At 42.7% G+C, this 23281-nt stretch overlaps 1 protein-coding gene across 3 annotated transcripts in view; it reads left to right on the top strand.

Moving 5' to 3' along the window:
* Positions 1 to 773: 773 nt before the first annotated feature.
* LOC134008647 (atlastin-2-like) overlaps positions 774 to 23281 on the top strand; it is a 29870-nt gene continuing 7362 nt past the window's right edge. For all 3 annotated transcript variants that reach the window (XM_062448130.1, XM_062448129.1, XM_062448128.1), the window contains exons 1-7: positions 774 to 890; positions 16845 to 17146; positions 19269 to 19403; positions 19585 to 19689; positions 19772 to 19822; positions 21597 to 21653; positions 21798 to 21890. In XM_062448130.1, coding sequence (XP_062304114.1) covers positions 818 to 890; positions 16845 to 17146; positions 19269 to 19403; positions 19585 to 19689; positions 19772 to 19822; positions 21597 to 21653; positions 21798 to 21890 — 816 coding nt within the window. In that variant the 5' untranslated portion in view covers positions 774 to 817. The remainder of the gene's footprint in view (positions 891 to 16844; positions 17147 to 19268; positions 19404 to 19584; positions 19690 to 19771; positions 19823 to 21596; positions 21654 to 21797; positions 21891 to 23281) is intronic.

Raw genomic sequence — 23281 nt, 5'->3', positions numbered from 1 at the left:
TTGTTGTTGAAAGGCGAATGAAAAAAAATGAATCCCCAGCTGAAATTGGAATACAACGGATAAAGTATTTGTACGGTAGGTTAAAACATCAAACTTACTGTGTCAGTTCACTGTTCTCTGGATATTCCAAATGACAGTGACCCCTCTGTTCTCTGGTCAATATTAAATGTTCCCTTCATGGTTCATAAATTGCTGTGACAAATGAACGTTTGCTTGACGTCACATGGGTTCCCACATCTATGCTTCACAAATTAAGAATTGAGAGTATGTATTTATGTTTAAGTTATCTGTTGGTGTACAGGACTTTGTAAGTAACTGAGGAAATCAAACCCTTAACACCAGGCCAAGCAATATTTAGGATTGCGTTAGGACCCTAACCCTAGCAAACCAAACTGAAAGTATTCCCAAATAACCTATACAGCTTAATATTAAATACATGTATTTAATAATGTACAAGGCTTCTAATTTCTTCTAATTCTATACTTTAACATATTAAAGCATAGTTTACAAAAATATTCAGTGCAAACAATGAAATTACAATTGGGCACAGTTTCTGGTAAAAGTTTAACATATTGTAAAATGTAAATGACCAAGCTAGACTTTTATGAGCACATGTGTTTGGCCTAATTTGAGGAAACATTATTTTCAAAACATGCTTTAGACTTATTGTTTGGAACGTTTCAGTAATCCCTGAATCCGCAAACCAAATTTAGGACCCGGCAGAAACCCACGGTCGTTTGAACTTGATAAAGAGGCAAGTCGGGAATCTGGGTTTTTTACGTCAGCTGAATTTTATTATTTTGAACGGGTCAAGAAGATGGCGGAGGAGAGCAGGTTGAAGCATCGGAATCACTCTCAGCAAAATTGCAAAAACAGCATCTTCGACGAAGGTGACCCATTCTTTATTATTGAGGGTCAGTAACGATGATGTTGTCAAAATGTGGTTGTTATATGGGATGAGAGACGCTAGAAACATGTGTTATATACTACTGGCTGAGCAATAGCGTACAGCCAGGCTACCGAAATGCAAGTGCAGACTATCCTGCCCACCTCATTACTCGGACTCGCATCAGTGAGGGTCAAAATATGAAATATGTTAGCACACTGGGTGTGATACTATGTTGATTGTGTGGAAGAGTTTCCTCTAATATTTATATCCTCTCTGGCATCACTAGATACTAGTAACTATGTCAATCCACTAAAACGTTACTCACCAGACACAAGCCAACGTTATGGGTGGCAGTAGTCTAACCATTTAAATAATATTACTGTACACACACTAAGCTAGGAAGCTAACGTCGTGCTTTCTTATTCTTTTCTTCTGAATGTTTGATGGATAACTCCGCCTGTTTAGTGATACTGTAGCAACGTAGCTAGCTAATATTTCACATTTGGTACAAGGAACGCTACTAACAGAGCACAACAATTTTTGGGGATGTATCAACTGCCTGCTCGTTTATCAAGTAGCGGTCAACGATGAATGCCATTCTGTCTCTGTCTAGCTAGCCTAGCTATTGTACTACAATAGCTAGCTAGGCTAGCTAGATAACTGATTATCATATATGCTGCTAGTTAACAATACATCCAGGTTCGATAGTCCTTTTGGTGCCAATTTTAGCTTGAGCTAGCTTAATGTTCTTAGCAGAAATGTTCTTATGTTTAGCTAATGTTCATGAGCATGGATAATGAAGGAATCGATTTGGGTAGCAACATAGCTGAAGGATAGCCAGAAAGCTAGCCCAGTCGACATTCAAACTTGCACAACGCCTTAGACGGATTGCCAGCTAGCTAGCTAGTCATTGTGCCGGTTAGAGCTAATCAACAATATTGTAGAATGCTTTGCATTCTTGAAATGCTCACGTCTTCAATCATCATGACTTAACCCTCTGCACCGCTGCTCAGCGACAACTTGGCGCTAGCTACCGTTGTGGGATCCTAAATGAATTATTATCAACAATATTATCACTAAGCACGTTTGGTTATTTGCCTGTTGGCATTTATCTGCCTTTGGCGTTTCTCATTTGGAATAGTTTGTCATAAATGCAAAAATTCAAATGAATGTTCTTGACATAGTCAGCTGTCAATCAAGTAAATCAATGCAAATGTTCACTAACCCCCCCACCCCTGTTGTTGTTGCTTACTTCCAACAGCTGTGTAACCGAGCCCAGTATTCCTTTACTCGGTATCATGTGGGGAATGTTTTGAACATTGACCCTCAGTTACATCTTTGGACATCTTAATTGGGTTGTTTTAGTTTCAAATGGCTTGGGGAAGTCATTCCCTGTTTTCCTCATTTGTTTTTTTTTTCAAGGTCTGGGGAGACCGATCCAGGCCAGTTTTGTGAGATTAAACAGAGACAGAGTTAAATGGTACATTAACATGTTTGCATGATGACCTTTGGCCTCTTTCTAGCCTCTATTGGCTGGAAACGGCAAATTAACCAATCTCCTTATCCTCCGGTATAACAGGCCTAAGCATTCTTGCACTTTAACCCTCTCAGCTAATGCGAATGCTGGAGGCTTTTAAGCTTGTACTGTCGACTGTCAACAGGATTGAGTTGTACTGTCAACTGTCAACTGGGGAGTCAGGTGGCTGAGTGGTTAGAGAATCGTGCTAGTAATCAGAAGGTCGCTGGTTCGATTCCCAGCCGTGTAAAATGACGTTGTGTCCTTGGGCAAGGCACTTCACCCTACTTGCCTCGGGGGAATGTCCCTGTACTTACTGTAAGTCGCTCTGGATAAGAGCGTCTCCTAAATGACTAAATGTAATGGCAGGGTCATTGGTCGAGTGCCAATCAGTAAATCCAGCACACTAGTGTTCCAGGTGTGCTAAGCACGTGTCAAACTCAAGGCCCGCCACATCATTTTATGTGGCCTGCGGGAGCTTAAAGGTCCCATGACATGAAAACTTCACTTTAGGAGGTTATTTAACATTAATATGAGTTCCCCTAGCCTGCCTTTGGTCTAGCCTGGCTCTGCCCTCCTACGTACTTCCGCTCAATTTGGATTTTGCTTCTGTACTAGGTCTGGGATTTCGGTGTATTAGTGGGTTTTCAGAAACAATTTTTTTTGTAGGTCCAATCAGCGAACAGAGGGAGTGGCTGAGAACAATGACGTTGATGTCGTGCATTAGTTTGAGTTGTAGTTCAGTAATGGCGGTGGAGAAAGATGCGATCGAAGCTATTCGGTATGTTGTGGCAACGCTGCCGAATATCCATAAGTTAAAGCCGGAGCAAGAACAATCCTTGCTGAGTTTTGTTGGTGGCCATGATGTTGTGGCCCTCCTCCCCACGGGGTTCTGGAAAAGTTTGATTTTCCAGCTACGGCAGCTAGCTCTGTTACAGTATTGGTGAAGGAGTTGGCTAAGGCGAACGCTAGCGATTGGTTATGGCAGGTCAGAGTGGCTCTGAGCAGATCCAATAGTTTTTAACTTCAACAGAGTACCCGCCTTCAAGGAAGTTAGCGCTTGTCAATGGAGCAATCCCAGACCCTCTGTACAAATCAAATGTACGAGGGTCTGGTTAGGACCAGGCTACCTTTGGTCCCCCAGTGGCTAGAAATTTCAATAGGTGTAAACCAAGTCCTGGGTATTCTTCTCCGCCTTTTAGAAAATGAGAGCTCAGACGCTCGGTTTTGAAAATCCCCAATTGTGACGTCACAATAGGGAAGGTTACCTCCCATTTCTCTGCTTTTCCTGCACAGAGAATTTGGCCCACCAATAGAAAAACGAGCTACGACCGTGCGAGCGCGACATTGGTTTTTCCTCGAGACATCATGGCTTGCAAACCATAGATAAAGGCCTTCATCAGAGAATGTCTAATATAGGGAGTGGAATAAACTTCCACTCTCGGGAAACTTCCGGGTTCTGAACTGGTTGCAGCTCCATGTTAGGCTGCTAACGAGCGAGTGTAGAATGGAGGTCTATGGAGCTATACCCCTCAAAATCCACTTTTCTCAGGATATAATTTTTTGTGTAGTAATTTTAATTCTGAATTCGAAAGGGGAGGCAAAAAAAATACACACTGCTGGCTGTTGGATTTTTTTTAAGTTGCCTTTCTGTTCTATAAAGCCTTTGAAAATGTCATTGACGTCATACACATCATACGACCAGAGCTACTGCTTTACGGCAAGCTCTGCAGGGTTTTACCTGGGTCAAAATGGGTCTTCGGTGCTCCAAAAATATATATATGTGTGTATATATGTATTCTTTTTTCTAATCAATGTATTTATTCCCAGGTGTTTTGCACCCCCCCCCCCCCTGTAATAGTCTAATAGCTAATATTGCACATATTTTCGTCCTATTTCCCCTAAAGCAATAGTTAGGCTACTTAAAGACACCTTACACTCATAAAGTATGCTCTAAATGGCATAAATACTGCCAATTAATAATTGACGTAACAACTTATTGTAAATGGTCAGTAGTAGCCTAGCCTATCGATTAAGGTAGGCCACTCTGAAGCATGTACACTGCCTGCTTCATTTGATCTTGATAGGCTAAGCATTCTGTAGCAAATAATAACAATAAACCCACTTTTTATTAATTAAAACTACTTCAGCATAATACTGCACCTAAAATACAAACCTGAGCATGGGCAGCAATCACTATCGAATCAACAGACAAATTAGCTAGCAGGGGAAGAATACAAACAACGAAAATCACCAGTTAACTTGATTTAAATTTGCAAGAACTATAGACTTATACAATAACAGGCTTAACACGCAATATCAACTGCGGTGTGAAGCGCGTGTCCGTGCAATTCTCCGACAAGCACTCTAACAATCACTGCTCTCAGACTGCCTAAAATGTTGTACAGCCTGATTTCTGATACCGTGGCGGCAGAAATATAGCCATAGAGGAAACACTGCACTATATATTATCATTCCAGGTTAAGAATACCAATGGAGGCTGCGTTGGAAATCGTAAATCAAACTTTTGTCAGCATTTTGAGTGGAAATTTCATTTGCATTTGTACAGGTGTATTCGTGCACGTCGGGCTGGCCCTCGCAGCGGAACGACAGTTTACTGGCCGCTCTGTCCATTCGCGCACCTCAAAGTTGCGTATTGATCAGACAAGAAGACACGCTTATCAACTCGATTACTATTGATCAAAACAGAACGAGGGTTCGGCTGTAGCCTACTTGAAACATACTATGGGGAACATATTCGCTGACATGCATTGCACGCGTGATGAACACAGCTTTTTTTTTTTTTTTTTTCTCAGACTTTTTTTTGCCTTTGGCGCTCGGGATTTGTCATTGGCGCTCTGGAAAACGGCGTTGGCGCGCGCCAACATTTTCTCTATGCAGGAAAAACCCTGGCTCTGGTCACTTCCTTTTTTCTCTCAAGGCATCGACAACACAGCTGACGGCTTAGGCTCTCCCTGTCAATACACATGCTAGAAAGAGTTTTGGCTTGCTAATGTTGTTGCTAATGCTCTGACATTCTGATTCCGCTTCGGATGCCATCAAGCTCTGGTCGTATCAGTCCTTCACTAACCAATCAGCATTCATTAGCAGAATGCTAGCGTGTTATGGGCAACAACGACTCACCCTGTAAGAAATCAAAAGGACATAAGTACTCGTTCATTCAACTTTCGACCTATAATCCATGTTGAACATGCAAAAACTACAATCTAATCGTAGATTTCTCAACGACAATCAGGCGAAAGAGACAAAGACGTTTAGCTCCATAGACTCCCATTCAACATGCACTCGCTCGCGATTCCACCCCCAGTGGAACTCTGGTGGAACTGCAGCCAAATTCGGTACAATGGGGCTTAATAGGGAGTGGCAAGGCTCTCCTTAAAGGCCATATTTATTTTATTTTTCCAACGAATTTGCGCTATTTGCTTGTTGGTAATAAACATTTAAACTTATCCATTGTATTTGATGTTGTTCGGTGTCACAAAACGGAATATAATACCAAAAAGTAACTACTTTTTGCAATGATTCTTCTTTCCCCCACAATGCATTGCATGACGTCACGTTGGGGAGACGACCGACCAAAGCCCGTTTAGAGACCATTGAAATCGATTAGAAATAAACAATAGGCTAGTACCAGAGAATGTCTAATATGGTCTCTGCTAGTACCATCAAAACATGGGACATCTAATCGGAAATGTGTTTACAACGTCGGGGAAAATATTTAATTATGGATGATTTTGGGGGGATTTCTAGGTGGGACTGGCAAGTTAGCCCATAGCTAGCCCATAGCTAGCATGATGTCTTCTTTCTAGATCTAGTTACCGGTAGTACTAGTCTACTTATCTGAACTACAGCTAACGACATGATTGTCTGGGACAAGTGGATTTTTTTGTAGGGCAGAGAAAGGTACCTGCCCCACTGGACAAGTTTAAACTCAAACAAAATAAAAAAGCACTGGCTTTTAGTAGCACTGGCCAGCTTGCAAATACTGAGGATAGCCTACCGAAGTTGAGTTAGCCAATGTTGTTAGCGATGCTAGCTAATGTTAGTTTGCTAGCTGTATATAACATTTCACTGGGTCTTGCAGCTGTTTGATTGACTGAAATTATTATGAAATGTTATTTCTATTAGCCATTTGCCAACTTTTGCAAGTCAAAGTATTTCCAAGCCCTGATAGTGTAACTGAGAAGACACAGTAATTCCTCTTTCAAGTAATAAGCCCCCGTTAAAGTGTTGAGCATTAAATTGGGACGAAGCTGCAATACAGTACATAACAGAAAGTGTTTCATTCTGCAGAAATTGTGTAAATGTTTAATGTAACAAATATATATTTTTTTATAACACCTCAATTGTTATCATTTGTATAATATTACAGCTCATCTTTGTTGGTCAAAGGCACAATCTTTACCCGGACGTGACTTTTGTGCATGGAAAAGTGAAACGTAAATGTAGGGCTACTTGTCCAAAGGACAAGTGCCTCAAAAATGTAATGTCAGGCCCTGAATGATCACTGTCAATATATGTAAAGAAAACGTTGACTTTCACTCGGTGCTATTCACTGACAGTAAAAACAAAAAATGTATATGTGCACTGCTGTTCGTAGACTAGCTCCAGAGATCGTTGCTGCGTTGCTAAATGATAGCAACTCACCAGGACACTTCACCAACTCTCCACTCATTCTCCTCGGACCATCCATTTAATTGGCTTTGACGGCCATTCTCGGCAATTCCTCATTTGACCTCATGTCTACTTGGTTCGAAATTATATGGCTGCGGGCCATCATACTCATTAGTGGTTTTTGCCACCTCTTCTTCATCCCAGTCAGTCGCCATAGTTCTAGTACTAGGCTGAGGCTTCTCTCCTCCACGACTCCCCAACGTGACGTCATCGTCGATTTGTGCTAATATGCTAATGCTAACACCATTTGGAGACACCATTTGGAGATATTTTAAATGATATATCTTGAGTGCTTCATGTACCCATTAATCAACAGTAGTGTTTAACCTGCCATATGGCCTTTAAACAGGCTCTGCTCTATATCTATGTTGCAAACGACCGAAGCATGGCAGTTAGCCCCGCCTCTTTCTTCCTCACAGCATTTAAAGCTACCAACAGAGAAACAGCGCGTCCTGAGGAAAGCTCATTGTGGGACTGCTCGTAGTGCCTGTAATTCTGCACCAAGGCTGAATTTCGGGAAAGAGACTTCAGATACAGTATTACGGGACCACTAAGGCCTATATCAAAGCATCCAAAAACAGCATCTCATGGGATTTTTAAATGGTGTATTGAAATAAATTTACGCTGCTTTACAGCATGCATTTACCATAAACTACATCTCTCTCAATGCATTTTCGATTGTTACAGCAAAGTGATGACATCCCACCTCTAGAAAGCAGTGTATTTACACATCAGTGTTTAACGCAAAGTTCCAAGTTTAACTGTGGGTGAAGGCGAGCATTGTTTGAATGACAGCACTCCAATGCAGCCGGTTCTGCAAACGTACCTCATGTGCATTTTCAGCCAAGGTCTTCGGGCATTCAACCAGTTGCTCTCGAACTTGGTTAGAGTACTCAGCCAAGCTAGATGCATGTTTCTGCTTCCCCTGACGACAATTTGGAGCCAAATTTGTGCATCCAATACCCAGACTACCATACTATTTAGTATGCCAGAGTACTGTTGTCACAGTACCCAGTAGTCGTGCAGAGCGAGTTTGAGTTTGAAAGAGTGGATTCAACATGCTTCATGGGAATTTTAAAATGTTGGTTGTGCTACAAGCAGTAAATATCTCAAACTCCAAAATATTTTTTTTTGCCTCTGTAAAAATGTTAACCCTGTTTTGCCCTCTTCTTTTGTATGCCCTAGTATGTTTTTTTAAGAGCTTCTTCCCCCCCATCGCACCTCTCTCCATTCAGGAGAGGGATGTCAACAAGCTCTTAACCCTTGTGCTGCCTTCGGGTCACATGACCCAAAGGTTCATAACGAACCATCGTTGTGTTTACCCAATTTTACCCAATACAAAAACAAATAAAAAGAATTATCTTTTAACCTTCGCAATGTGAAGGGTCTGAGACAGCCCAACAGTTAAAAGAAAATGCTTCACTTTGTTTTTGTATGCAGTAAAGTTGTCGAAATACGACGGTGGGTCACAATGACTGATGGGTCAGAATGACCCGAAGAGAACACAAGGGTTAAAAAAACAGAACCCCTGCAAAGCAGCTGGACCAGATGCTGTCTCTCCCTCCACAGTAAGGTACTGTGCGGACCAGCTGTCTCCAGTGTTCACGGACATCTTTAACACCTCACTGGCTGAATGCGTGGTCCCTGCCTGCTTTAAAACCTCCACCATCATCCCCGTTCCCAAAAAGCAGAGGATCACAGGCCTTAATGATTATAGACCAGTCGCCCTGACCTCTGTAGTGATGAAAACCTTTGAGCGCCTCGTGCTGACCCACCTCAAGGCCATCACCAACCACCTCCTCGACCCACTGCAGTTTGCCTACAGAGCCAACAGGTCTGCCGGGGAATCAAGGTGCTGGAGGATGAAGTGGAGTCCCATGTTGATGACGCAATTAACATGGGATTCCACTTCATCCTCCAGCACCTTGATTCCCCCGGCACCTACGCCAGGATCCTGTTTGTGGATTTCAGCTCCGCATTCAACACCATTGCCCGAGCTCTCCTCCAAGACAAGCTAACACAGCTGAGCGTGCCTGAGCCCACCTGCAGGTGGATCACTGACTTCCTGTGAGACAGGAAGCAGCGTGTGAGGCTGGGCAAGCTTGTCACGGAGCCCCGGACCATCAGCACTGGAGCCCCACAAGGCTGTGTGCTCTCTCCTTTACTCTTCTCCCTCTACACCAACAACTGCACCTCCAGCCACCCCTCTGTCAAACTCGTTAAATTTGCGGATGACACAACCCTCATTGGACTAATCTCCAATGGGGACGAGGCAGCCTACAGAAAGTAAGTTGACAGCCTGGCTTTCTGTTGCAGCCAGAATCACCTGGAGCTGAACGCCTGTAAAACAGTAGAGATGGTAGCAGACTTCAGGAGGAGCCCAGCCCCGACCATCCCCCTCATGTGTGACTCCCCAGTTAACACTGTGGAGTCTTTCAGATTCCTGGGAACAATTATGGCACAGGACCCAAGGTGGGCGGGGAACATCACCTCCACAATCAAGAAGGCCCAGCAAAGGATGTTCTTCCTTCGGGAGCTAAAAAAATTCAACATGCCGCAGAAAGTGATGGTCGAGTTCTACACAGCCATCATTGAGTCAATCCTCACCTCATCAATTACCATTTGGTTCGCTGCCTCTACTGCAAAGGACAAAGGCAGACTGCAGCGGATCATTCGGTCAGCCGAGAAGGTCATCGGCTGCGACCTGCCGTCTCTCCTAGACCTGTTCCACTCCAGGACCAGCAAGAGAGCATGCAAGATCATCACTGATCCTTCCCATCCCGGTCACCGCCTATTTCAGAGACTCCCATCTGGCAGAAGGTTCCGGGCTATAAAGACCAAAACCTTGCGCCACCTGAACAGTTTTTTCCCCACGGCAGTGGTGCTCACAAACAAGCCCCCTGCATCACACTGACTCTGGGTTTGCCATTTCCAATTCACTGCATCTTAGCCCTGCACATGCCCAAATTATTTATTATTTAATATTCTATCTTGTAAATCATTTGTCTTTCATTCTTGTTTTTGCTATTTTGTTATGTTATGTGTTTTATGTCCTATGCACCAATCACCAAGATAATTTCCTGTATATGTAAATATACTTGGCCATTAAAAAGAATTCTGATTCTGGTTAGGTTTCGCATTTGTAGTATGCTGCAAACCATAAAGGACATGAACAGTGATGTTTGCTAATTGGTTTCTGGTGATTGACGATTGTCATCTGCATCACATCTGCATCACACCTAAGTGTGTGTGTAAGTATTTCCAACGTGGCTGTCTACTTTTCTTGTCGCCAACTTTTAGCATTAGCTGACCCCTGCAGCGTTAGCTTCTTGTCTAGTGTTGCCAATTTAACGACTGACGCTAGATTTAGCGACGTTTTGCTTTTCAATGGAGATGACAAATCTAGCTGTGTTTAGTGACTTTTCAGAGAGCCACTAGCAACTTCTGGAGATATTTTTTGGGCAACACTGATTGTCTGACTCTGCAACCCGGTACCTAAGAAATTCTGGTATCGTACCATTTTTTGTTTTGTTTGAGTACCGACTTGATATCGGACTACCGTTTTTTGTGACAACACAACGCCAGATAGATATTTAGAATGGCAAATGCAGTATGCCAAAGATTTAAGGATGTCCTAATGCATCCGGGTGCATTTGGCTGTTTGCAAGCCAGCATGCTTTTCTGGCTATACTGACCCACAATCCTCAGCATAATGGAACATGGATCACATGAACTGGCCTACAGACATGACAAAGTAACAACAGCAGAGCTGTGGTAGCCCTCTGACAGTATGCTTGTATTTGGTCAGCTCCACGTTTTGTTTTTAGTTTTTTTGGTATCTCAAACGAAAAAAGTGTTGTACTATTTTTTTCTCAAGAATATAAAGATTTTGAGCTACTAACTGTTGACAACTGTATGAGCAAGGGGGTTAAAGTTCATGGTGAAATCTTGTGACAAATGCGTGTCCCAATTCTGTACTGCATGCAACAGTACTTATCTTTCAGTTCTTGCGAAATCAAGATGGTCATGTCCTCTGCCTCATCTTGCCACAGTATTAATGGCATCTGAATGGATATCGATTTCAGCCAGGGAAGTATTGTGCCACTGCTGTTGCTGTTTTTGCAGCACTAAGGTGTGTTCCAGCCCTAGCTGTATCCCCAGGGTTTTCCCTTCACGTAAGTCGGTCAGGCTATTGCATTTTGTACTTCTGTCGATCAATTTCTCATTTCTTGTTACTGCATCCATTCAGCGACGAAGTGTAGTACCAACCCTTTCCGTTTGAGTTAATGTAATGTGTTTTTTAGTTAATGTAATGTTGTTTCCTATTTGGGGGAGCATGTCTTTGTATTGGGGGGAGGTGAGCTAGTCATCCTATTTGGGGGGAGGTGAGCTAGTCATCCTATTTGGGGGGAGTTGACTCATTTGGGGGGAGTGTTTTCATTTTGGGGATGCACTCATGTTAGTGGGTGTGATTTGCACTTCAGGGCCACTGTAGATTTCTCTGCCTCTGCCATGTGTTTCAGAACAACGTTACTCAACAACGTCTCTCAATCATCTTTCCTCTACCTCCACTCTGCTCTGCGCTCAACTCAACTTTTTTTCTTTTATACTCAAAGATCTCCGACTTATTGAGTGGCGTAATAATCGTGCGACACAACGAATCGATAATGAAATTCGTTGCCCACTCTTTCAGGGCTCAACGTAAAAAATGTTGCCCCCCCCCCCCCTCCAAAAGTTGTAATTTAGCATTGTTACAACAAAACCAAAGACTTATAAGTTATGTTATTCTGTTAACATGTTTAAACATGTATTAAACACAACCTGGATATAAAAAGAACAAAAATGAAATCACATTTCTAGTGATAAAAAATTAAAAGGTAATAGTCAGCAAAACAATTGACTTTTAACCTCAAACATGACGTGCTCTCTTCCCTGCTGACAGCCATCTCTGCACAACTGTCAGGCTGAAACTGAAACCTCTGGTCTCTCAATGCTAATATATAAAAGCTTCCATAACATTTCATCAGTATGATACTGAGTACCCAAGTCGACACCATTCTTCTGCTGCAGTTCTATAGCCTGGGGGAACGGCTGGCCCGTCTTAATTACGTGATATGCCGTTGTTATAAGTCGTGCAATAACACGATGGGCATCTGCATTTAAATTCCTGACGAGCATGGTCAACGGCCTGGAAGATGGATTGTCCAGCGTGACAGCCAAGCGGGTGCGTGACAGCCAAGCGTGACAGCACCTGGTTTGCGTGACAGCCAAGCGGGTGCTGTCTGCTATTAGCATGGCTGGTCAGGGATTGTTTTTGAAAATTGTCGGTGCCTGTGTAAAAAGATCCACTTTTGTCTGCTTTAGACGGGAACATACGACAGACGACAGTGCATCTTAGTTACATTAAAAAAGTCACTTCCGTTTGAGCTCGTAGCTCTCCTTCACTTTATTGTCTCGCGACAGTTGTAAAAAAAAAAAAAAGTTTTAAAATGCTTTTTTTTTTTTTTTTTTTAATGAATGCTTTGCAGTGGCCCGATCGGGACAGTGAGTTGCTAGTTTAACTGTCCCGACATTACTTTTTACTGGCCCCGGGCCATCGTTATTGTCGAGCCCTGTCTTTTAATAATCGAATGTTATCGATTTTATCGATTCGTTGTTGCAGCCCAAGTTTTAATAGATGCTTGTATTCATTTTATGTATTTCTGTTTGTATGCATTAATGTGGATTCATTTCTAAATATGGCAAGTTTGGTCCTCCATATTCTTCAGTTCGTCACCACCAGCTTATATTAATACCTACAGGTGTGATTGCCCTTTAATCCTCAGCAACTCGTGCCATGAGAATATCTGGCCATTACCTTGAGTCTCCAGAGGCGCCTCTTTGGTTCACTGCTTGGGGTATTGAAAGCTGAGAGAACTTTTGTTCTTTTGTGAGTAGAACTTTTCTTTCATTGAACAACAAAAAATATTAAAAATGAACATGGCTTCAGTTTACCAAGTAATCAATATGCTAGGTAATGACAAACAGTGTTGGGAAAGTTCACTTTCTACATGAACTAGTTCAGTTCGTAGTTCACAAATTTTAAAATGAACTAGTTCAGTTCATAATTCAACATTTTTAACTAAGTTCACAGCTCCAAAAATGCTCTGTTGCAAGCTGTAATTGAAATCTGTCTGCAATACCGCTCTTGGCCTCTACGCAATTCGGCGCTCTCACACTTGCCAGGCATAGGGCTGAAACATTCAGACTGATGACGTTCAAAAACAACAGAACGTTTTATGTTTACGTTTATGTTTCTGGCAGACAATGTTCCCAACCAGCTGCATTCAGGGTATTGTGTGCCTTTATTTTCTGCCGCCTCGAAACTACAGTAGACCGTTAGATGGGACTTCCTGCTTTGCTAGCTTTCTATATAGTGCTTTATGACCTAGTTGGCTTAGACCTGAGTTGGACAGCTGTTGACGCTTCAGAGAAAGGGGAGGTAGGGTGGTTTACATTTAGTCATTTAGCAGACGCTCTTATCCAGAGCGACTTACAGTAAGTACAGGGACATACCCCCCGAGGCAAGTAGGGTGAAGTGCCTTGCCCAAGGACACAACGTCATTTTGCACGGCCGGGAATCGAACTGGCAACCTTCTGATTACTAGCCCGCTTCCCTAACCGCTCAGCCACCAGACTCCCCTTCATAGGTTTAGGCCTTCAAAATGGAAAAATGGAATGCGTAGAGGTGAAAATGTCCACTGCCACAGAGTTGGAATATGACTTTCGTCAGGGAACATACACGCGCAAACCGTTCAGTTGTTTTGAACTGCCCTCCTGTGTTTAGCGGGATAACGCTTGCTTTTCACGGACTAGCAAGGCATTCTAAATAATGCAGCAAGTGGGCCTCACTCCAGAGAGCTCCTATTCTGTGTGTGTCCTGTTGTCTCATTAATCAGTTGCAGGCAACATTGGCATCCACTGCAAATTCTTAGGTGCCTCTGTCAGAACTGATGTAGGCTACTATGGGAATTTTTTAGGGCATTTTTCTCTTAGCTTCTGATAGGAATATGCCCACAGTCATAAAAAGCTCATCATTCTACCAGATCATAAACCTGCAGGGCTTTTGAGGTGAGAGAGAATGTTCTAACTAAGCCATGACCTTCATCTGTCCGGTGTCTTCAGTCCATTCTGACCCTGAATGTCTGGTGTGTATGGAGGACATTTTAAGCAAGGTTTTAAGGCCGGAAAGTAAGATAGTCTGACAATAAGCGTCTTTGCGCACTTGTTTTCAGGCTCCTGTGTCCAGGCCAGTGTTGGGACGAGGTGTCTGGGACGAGGTCTCAGCGGACTTTGGCGCTGTCAAGGTTGGCTATTTATAGGGGAGTCTCGGAGTTGTACCAAGACCAAGCCAAGACCTTTGATAGCTGTGGTACGATTAAGCCCTTACAAGGCCTTACAACACTGCTTAGATCCTGTAGCTGGTGTTTTGCCTCAGAAAATCCAAGCATTTAGCCCTTTTTTGCAAATGGTTCAACAGTCTAGCTTGTCCTCCATTCGGAGTGGTGGGCTAGGTGAACAGTTGCTCAATGTCTGTCAAGCTTTGATTTGATCAAACGGGTCCAAGTCTCGCAGTAGTATTAGTCCCTCAGGAAACGAAGGGATGCCTATTTGGGTTCCTGCGGTCTAATGGTAACTGCAGTGTCATCATCAGCTGTAATGTGATGAGGGTGGCTGTGCACCCCTCATTATGGTCATCCCAGCAAGCAAGGTTTTTCCTGCGAAGACGAAATTTGGGCGTGCGCCTAAGCCGTTTTCCCGAGCGCCTATGACAAATCCCGAGCGCCTAAGGCAAAAAAAAGTGCAATTAAAAAATAAAGCTGTGTTTGTCACGCGTGCAATGCATGTCAGCAAATATGTTCTCAATAGTATGTTTCAAGTAGGCTACAGCTGAACCTTTCTACTCAAAATGCTGACAAGTTTTAACGATTTCCAACGCAGCCTCCATTGGTATTCTTAACCTGGAATGATAATATATATAGAGTGTAGGCACGAAGAAAAATAAAAGGAAATTGCAAAACACCTGGGAATAAATACATTGATTAGAAAATAAAGTTCTATGTGCTCGCTATAACTTCTATTGGAGCCGTCATCGCAATTAATCACTCGTGCAGTGCATGTCCATTATTTATGAAATGGTAAAAAAAAAGATGTATTATAAAAAAAGTGGTATGTCATTTACTTACTTTTCTTATATTTGCACACACACACCTATGGCAGCACACACAATCAGTATCAACACAGCAGTTGTGCTTTCTGTGGCAGCCAAAATATGGTTTTGTGGCGGGTCTGCAAACATAACATTATTTGAGGTAAGACCTACTGAATACTTTGATGCTTCAATTATCCTTCAATGCAAGCAGAGGGAAAGTGTATGTGAAAGAAAGAGAAAGACAGTGTGCTTGTACGGTTGCTAGGATTACCTGTAGGGTAAATAGTGCAAAGCCCTTTAATCTCCTTGGTATCTTCTGCCCAGCTGACCTGGTTGCTGTGGTTACAGATGATGGACCCCCCAGATACATAGATAAGGAGAGGGGCAGTAGAGGTCACGACCCCTCTGTCTCCGCCTCCTGAGAGCAGGTGATGTTGTTACAGGTGGAGGAGACTGAGGTGTGCAGAGTTCTGCAAGTCAGCAGTGATGGTGTTCCAGGTTACCTTCAGCACTGGTGGGTCAACTTCTCAAAATGACATACCTGGTTTTTTTTGGGAGCACCGAAGACCCATTTTGACCCAGGAAAAACCCTGAGCAAGCTGTCCTTGGCAGGACATTGAACTGAAGCCTGCAGACTGTATTATGAAGGAATTTGGATAGGGAGGGATTTTGATGTTGTGCCATGCAACTCTGTGTGACTTGTGTCTGCGTGTGAGAGAGATTAAGCCAAGGCGAGTTTTTATTTATTTTTTCATCTTCCACATTGCATCTCTACCCACTCAAACCAACATTAGTGTTGCTTTTGCCGACTCAGAAGCAGCAAACTTGTCAGCTTTGTTCTGACCACATTTTAACAGGAAACTGAGACATTTGTTTGCACCAAGAAAGCAGTTTCTCCTGTATCGTAGTGGCCTAGAGATCAGCCTATTCACTGTAGTGTAATCTAAAAACTGATATCACAATCATAAAACGTGAATCATAAGATGACGATTCCCAGTTGGTGGTTGTTCTGTTATATGGGCCATGGGGAACTTTTGACAACTCATATTGTGACTTTAATGGTCCACGCAGCTCACATATATCAAGACTCTGGTCTGCACCTCTGTGTCATTAACTGTCTCTGGAGGAGGGAACTGCTTACAGAATTGTTCCTACTAGTAGGTTTATTCAAATAAATATTTTATTTTCAAATGTTTTTTTTTATATATAAAATATGTGTTTGTGCTTTATTAGAGAGTTCAGTTCAATGTAGACAGGAAAGGCAAAAAAACAACCCTGGAACTGGGTTGGATTCAAACCCAGGCTGCTGCATTTAGGCCCTCAGCCCATGTGGTATACACTTTCTTGTGAAGCCCTCTAACATTGCTTGTAAAAAAGGCCACACAAACAAAATGAAATTTGATTTGACTTTCTCTGAACATGGTGTAATAATCCGCTAATCCTGGTAAACGTCTTCTGGTTAGGTGATTGGCCAACAGGCATGGTGGTCTTTTCCCATCGTCTCTAGGGGCTATTTGTCCATTCCAACACCTTTCTCTCCTTCCATCTGCTAGGTGGGCCCAGGATTGAAAATGTTGGCTCCAAGATGATGCCTCGGAGGGAGGAAGAGGATGCAGAGGAGGAAGGGTTGCTTCTGGAGGAAGAGGACACGGTTGTGGCCAGGCCGGTCCAGATTGTCGTGGCTCACGAGGATGACCACGATTTTGAGCTGGACGAGGTGGCGCTGGAGCGCATCCTGCTGCAGGAGCACGTCCGAGACCTCAACGTGGTGGTGGTGTCAGTGGCCGGAGCCTTCCGCAAGGGCAAGTCTTTCCTGTTGGACTTCATGCTGCGCTATATGTACAGCCAGAGCAAGGTGAGCAACCACACCTGCTTACTCCCTTACCCTTCACACCCACAGACGCACTGAAGCCATTCTTGGGGAGGGGAGGAGGGTGGCAGCCTTCGTGTACAACCAGATGACTCCCTTAGAAAACCAGAGGAAAATGTGGGTTCATATCCATACAAGAAAGCCAGATCAATTTATTAAATCTACTTGTTGTTAAAAACATGTTCACAGTCAGTGTTCTATTTTGAGAGTCCAAAACAACCAGGTAGGATTTAGAAATGCAGAAGTGATCAGTACAATTCTAGAGTTTTAGAGTTGGAAACGGGAGCCAACAATGCATGATGCCGCCCATGATGCATTTAATGATCTGTTATGCAATTTCTAGAATACCCAGGAGTGAACATGCAAAGAACATGCTTTGGTGTCTAGGAGCAACCTTGGGAATTGCACTTGCATCACACGTAGGCTAGGGTGAACTTGATTTTCTCAGTGATTTCTATACAGTTTGGAAGATCTAGTCTGCAAGATCTGGAAGATCTAGTCAATTTATTAAAGCAGTTCTAATGTGAATTAATGCGGGAGTCAGTTGGCTGAGCGGTGAGGGAATCGGGCTAGTAATCCGAAGGTTGCCAGTTCGATTCCCGGTCATGCCAACTGACGTTGTGTCCTGTGTCCCCACTTCACCCTACTTGCCTCAGGGGAATGTCCCTGTACGCTCTGGATAAGAGCGTCTGCTAAATGACTAAATGTAAATGTAATGCTTTGAGATAATGGGATAATGATTGTCGTGTTCGAAAAGATCCTCAAAGCCAAATTGTCCGTGTGCACGTACTTACAGGTTTTATGGAATTCTTCTCCAAATATATTATCTGTGAAGGTTTTCTGTGTTTCCCATTCACCTAAAGTGAAACTAATAGACCTGCATCACTTCAAGTTAACCAATGCCTTTTTCTTTACCAGGAACTAATGAGTTTCCCTCTGCCAACCTGTTTTTACAAAACTTTCCTCTAAACATCTCTACTGCCAACTGCTTTATTACTTTTCTGTGCTATGACTGTAATCCATTAGAGCTTTGCTTTTAATGCGGATTTTGCTTTGGTCACAATGTTTGGGCTGCGACCCGCCTTCGCAAGAACACACTGCCTTTTATTCCCCCTCATAAAGGGCGCTTTTGTGTCTCCCCTAGAGAGGTCTCAGTGGCGTTATCTTGGGATAACCATCCAAAATGCCCCTGAAGTATGCTAGCCAACACGAGGGCCTGGGTTGGGGGGATTGAGTCGGGACTCGCAACGTAGAAGTGGATCTTCATGGGACTTGTGTGTTTCTTGGACGCTTGTTCGCAGCTAGGTTATGAGTATGTAGGTATTAATTGAATGTATTCATTCAGCAGACGCTTTTATGCTTTGTGACATACATGGGTGTGGGACTTGATTCCAGAATACATGTACGCACTGAGCAGCATTTGAGGATAGAACTTGACTTCCTTGGCCTGAGCGGGATTCGAAACCCTCAAAGTAGTGCGGACTATGCAGGACACAGGAACAATGCCTATTAGTGATCAAGGTGCGTTGTTGGAAACAAGTGTGTACATGAAAGGGCTGTTGGCAAATCTCCACAGAAAATTTGTGTGGAATACACTTGTGTATTTTGACTGCTTTAGAACTTGTTTAGCATAGTGTAAAAACTTCCTTGTGGGCAACACAGCACTTTAGCATATAAGAGCAAGATGGCACCCATACTACATGAGAACTTGGAAACCCCCCAAACTCGGTTTACGTCACCTTAAAGATCCTGTAAAGTGGAATTGAAAATGATTTTTAAGTTCATCACACCACAGAAGAATGTGTTAACTACCCCCCCCCCCCCAAAAAAAAAAACAGGCAAATATGTTATTTTAATTAGGCTGTGAAATTGTGAGAAAATCACAAGTCTTCTCTGCTTGAGACTGGGGGGACATGTCGCCTGAAGGAGCTGAATCTCCGCCCCCTTGAATTTATTGAATTTAGCAACAACAGCAACACTAGCTAAATCAATTGCAGATATCAGAACAGACCTGAGTGTTTTATGTATTAATTAATTAATTTCTTTGCACACGTACTTTGTTTATGACCCACCCTTCGCATCAGCAGCATTCTTCTCCCTGTTTCAGTCGAGCCACTCTTGGATCGGAGGCCACGAGGACCCTCTAACGGGCTTCACGTGGAGGGGGGGCTGTGAGAGGGAGACCACAGGCATCCTGGCCTGGAGCGAAGTGTTTGTGGTGGAGAAGCCTGATGGGAGTGAGGTAAGACCTGGGCTGGGTTCCTCTGGGTGCTTCTACCTTGTACCAAGGAATCTCTTTGCATATGAAGGAGAGCAATACCATTGATGATATAGCAGATGATGCATACGGTCAGTGATGTATCATTGATGGTGTGCCCTGACAGGTGATGTGGTTGCAGTGTTGACGTGCTTGCTTTCCACAGGTCGCTGTTCTCTTAATAGATACACAAGGGGCTTTTGATAGCCAGTCAACCATCAAAGATTGTGCTACGCTGTTTGCTCTGAGCACCATGACCAGCTCTGTGCAGGTACAAACAACAACATTCTACGGATGCGCTTTAATCTTGTATTGTGTTGTAATTTGGGTTAATTCATGATGTTGTGTTGCAGGTTTACAACTTGTCTCAGAACGTTCAAGAAGATGACCTCCAACATCTTCAGGTTAGTGTCAGATTTATCTTCAGTATTGCATTGTCTGTGAGCTTTGGACTTTCAACACTGAACCAGTGACCTCACTGGAAAGGTACTATTCATGCATATGTATCCTGGTTCAAGGGAACCACCAACACCACCACACTTGATAATCCGCTTTATCCAAAATGTTATTGTGACTTGATGTTGTCATTGTTTAAATGCTAAGTACTTATAGCTGCCTATTCATAATTTTTGCACAGGCATATTGTAGACATGTTTGCACAGTTGTCAGTGTACATTGTTGTGTCCACTGTATTGATACAGAAATCCATATCTTTGGCATTATTATACCTTAAATATATTTGGGAGCATTTGTGCTAGGGCAAAAAATCGTAATGGTGCAACAAGTGCTGTCAGGTTAACGCGTTATTAACGGCGTTAACGCAAACCCATTTTAACGGCGTCAATTTTTTTATCGCGCGATTAACGTTCTTTTTGGCCTAGCAAACGTTGTCGTTTTTTTCACATGCTGTTGCAACAACTACTGACGTTAGAAAAACTACAACTACAACACCACACCGGATCTAGCTAGACCGGAAACAAAACAACAGGCACGCCGCACACACTTGTTTGGGCTTGCGAGCCGGCTAAAGAGTACTAGGCAAACGTTACGTTCTGAGTGGATGGCGAGCGCGAGATGGCAAAATGGATGCCAATAAGATTCTGAATGGAAAGTTTACTTTGAAAAAGTTGCCAAATAGTTCCATTGACAAGGCCAAAGTGATCTGTGATTGCTTGGTGCAAAAAAAACATTTGCACCAAGCAATCTGATCCACTTTTCCATGTTGATAAGAGTATTCAAATGAGAAATAATTGGACAAAAATAAATCAAGGGACATTTAGAATAGATAAAAACGTGCGATTAATCGCAAGTAAACTATGCGATTAATCACGATTAAATATTTTAATCATTTGACAGCAATAGGTGCAGCCTTTTTTAACTTCTTAAAATGCTCGCTAATTAGCCTGCTGCGCAGTATGTGCCTGCCGTGAGCTGATCCAGTGACCGGTCCACCGTTTTATCCAACATTACATAACCAATTAATCTTTACATTCCTAACTTTTAATGCAGATTTTAGATTGGTTAATATTAGCCATCAATCACTTCTTGTCACTGCGTTCCGTTTTCATGTGACAGAGAGCAAACTAGCGCGAAAAATGTTAAGCGCTTAAAAGACAATATGAAAAGAACAATGGAGAGCCAGAAGACCACATTTCAAACCCTAGTGGCAAGATGTGAAAAGCCCCAATGGTGGTGGTGTTTTTAAAAATAAAATTATTATCTGTAATATAAAAATAAAGTTCATTTCGAGCGCTGATTGCTGTTCAAGTTTGATAGGGATACCCCTTTAGTTGTATTGTATGTATTTATTCATAAGAGGATTTTGTTTGTGGTAACAATGCCCTCTCCTCAGGGATTCTATCTAATCTTAAATTATGGTGTTATTAATAATTTTCTGTTGTTGCAAAACCAATTAGAAAGGCATTAAAATTCCATAAAAAAGACAAAAACATTCAATTAACTGGCAGTTCAATTGACCTAAACTTTTGTTTGTCGTTTTGATCCCTCCAGGGCATCGTTATATGCATAATGCACTGCCTGACCTTCAGAAGTATCAGCAACTTTGAAGCCAAAATGAATACAAAATGATTAAGCCAAGTACCGCAAAGTAGTAGTTTGCCTTAATTCCGTGGATAATATGTCTTCAACCATGCTGACAAGGTGACTGTCTCTCCCCAGCTCTTCACCGAGTATGGAAGACTTGCCATGGAAGAAATTTATGAGAAGCCATTTCAGGTATTTTTTTGTGCTACCTAATCCTTCAGTAAGAATGAGTATCCTTGGTCATATTCACTCAGTTAAATAGCATTACTTTGATTTACAGATCTTTATCTGTGACCCAAATGTCATTAATCACAATGATGTCCTTCCTCCCATCAGACTCTCATGTTTCTTATAAGAGACTGGAGCTACCCCTACGAGCATCCCTATGGCTTAGAAGGAGGGAAGACGTTCTTGGAGAAGAGGTTGCAAGTATGTATTTTTCCACCAGTTTATTTATTTTTGCCAAAGTAACATTTTAGAGTGGGGAAACTCACTTCTCAGTATAAATACCTCCCACCCAAGCTAGCTTTTCGTTGGCATAGCTGGTTAAACCAGTGTTTATGGGAGCTGATCGTTGCATTTGTGAGTCGAGTTCACACCAGACCACCACCCCTCGCTCCTCGGCTTGAAGCAACGGCCCCGGTGGATGTAGGTGGTATTGCATTTCCGGTTAGGCACCCAGCTCGTCCGGACGTTTTTATTCTATTAACTCCAGTCCACATTTACAAAACTGTCTCCCCCAATTTTTGTTCGATTATCAAACCTGGCTCATACTACTAGCTTTTTCATAGAATTTTTTTTCCTGATTTTTGCAAGTTTGAAATCAATCCGAAATGGGTGAACTAGCACCCCATTTATTTGCTTACGTCAATAAAAGTTGCCTGCAAATGTGCTCGCGGATACGAACAGGGCACGAGCAGGTCGTGTATTGCATGCCGCACTATCTGATCAAAATGACAGTTCTCTCTACAGTCAGAGCTCGCGCAAGACGGTGGAACGTGGAGATACCCTTTCCAAAACTTGTAAGGGCGAAATAGTTTGTGAAAGACCCAGAGAAACACAAATATCCGACGAGGCAAAATCCCAGACAATTTTGGAATCCCTGCCGGATGCTTTTTTTAGGTCTCGAAAAGAGGACATGTCCGGGTAAAAGAGGACGTCTGGTCACCCTATGTTAAGGCGTGAGCATAGATTGTTGACATGTCTATCTGGAGCAAAGACAAAGATTAATACTTTAACTGACAACCACAATAGGAAATGATATATTTTGAATATATTGAAAACAAATTTTTGTTCTTTTTTTACTGTAAAGTTAAAGCGAATTACAATAAAGATGACTACTACTACACTCAAATCACAAAGAAAAATAAATACATATGTGGTGAGTTCCAATCAAGAATATCCATATATTTAGCCCTATAGCCTATTTCTAAAAACCAAGTGAAAGGAATACTATACAGTGACAGCATACATTTCCGTAAAGTTTGCATCATGTCTCTGATTCTTATCGGACTTGTACCCCATTCTGCCACTGCAATGCCTTAGCTCACACACTCGCGACCATATCAGAATCAGAATTCGGTTTATTCGCCATGTATGTTATACAAGTCTATGCATTTACATTTAGCAGACGCTCTTATCCAGGGCGACTTACAGTAAGTACAGGGAAATTCCCCTGAGGCAAGTAGGGTGAAGTGCCTTGCCCAAGGACACAACGTCATTTTGCATGGCCGGGAATCAAACCGGCAACCTTCTGATTACTAGCCCGATTCCCTAACCACTCAGCCACCTGACTCCTATGCTCGTGACTGGTTGTCGCA

Source organism: Osmerus eperlanus, chromosome 22 (genome assembly GCF_963692335.1).
Source record: "Osmerus eperlanus chromosome 22, fOsmEpe2.1, whole genome shotgun sequence".
NCBI lineage: Eukaryota > Metazoa > Chordata > Actinopteri > Osmeriformes > Osmeridae > Osmerus > Osmerus eperlanus.
The sequence above is the reverse complement of the archived record's forward strand: the minus strand, read 5'-3'. Positions and strand labels throughout refer to the sequence as shown.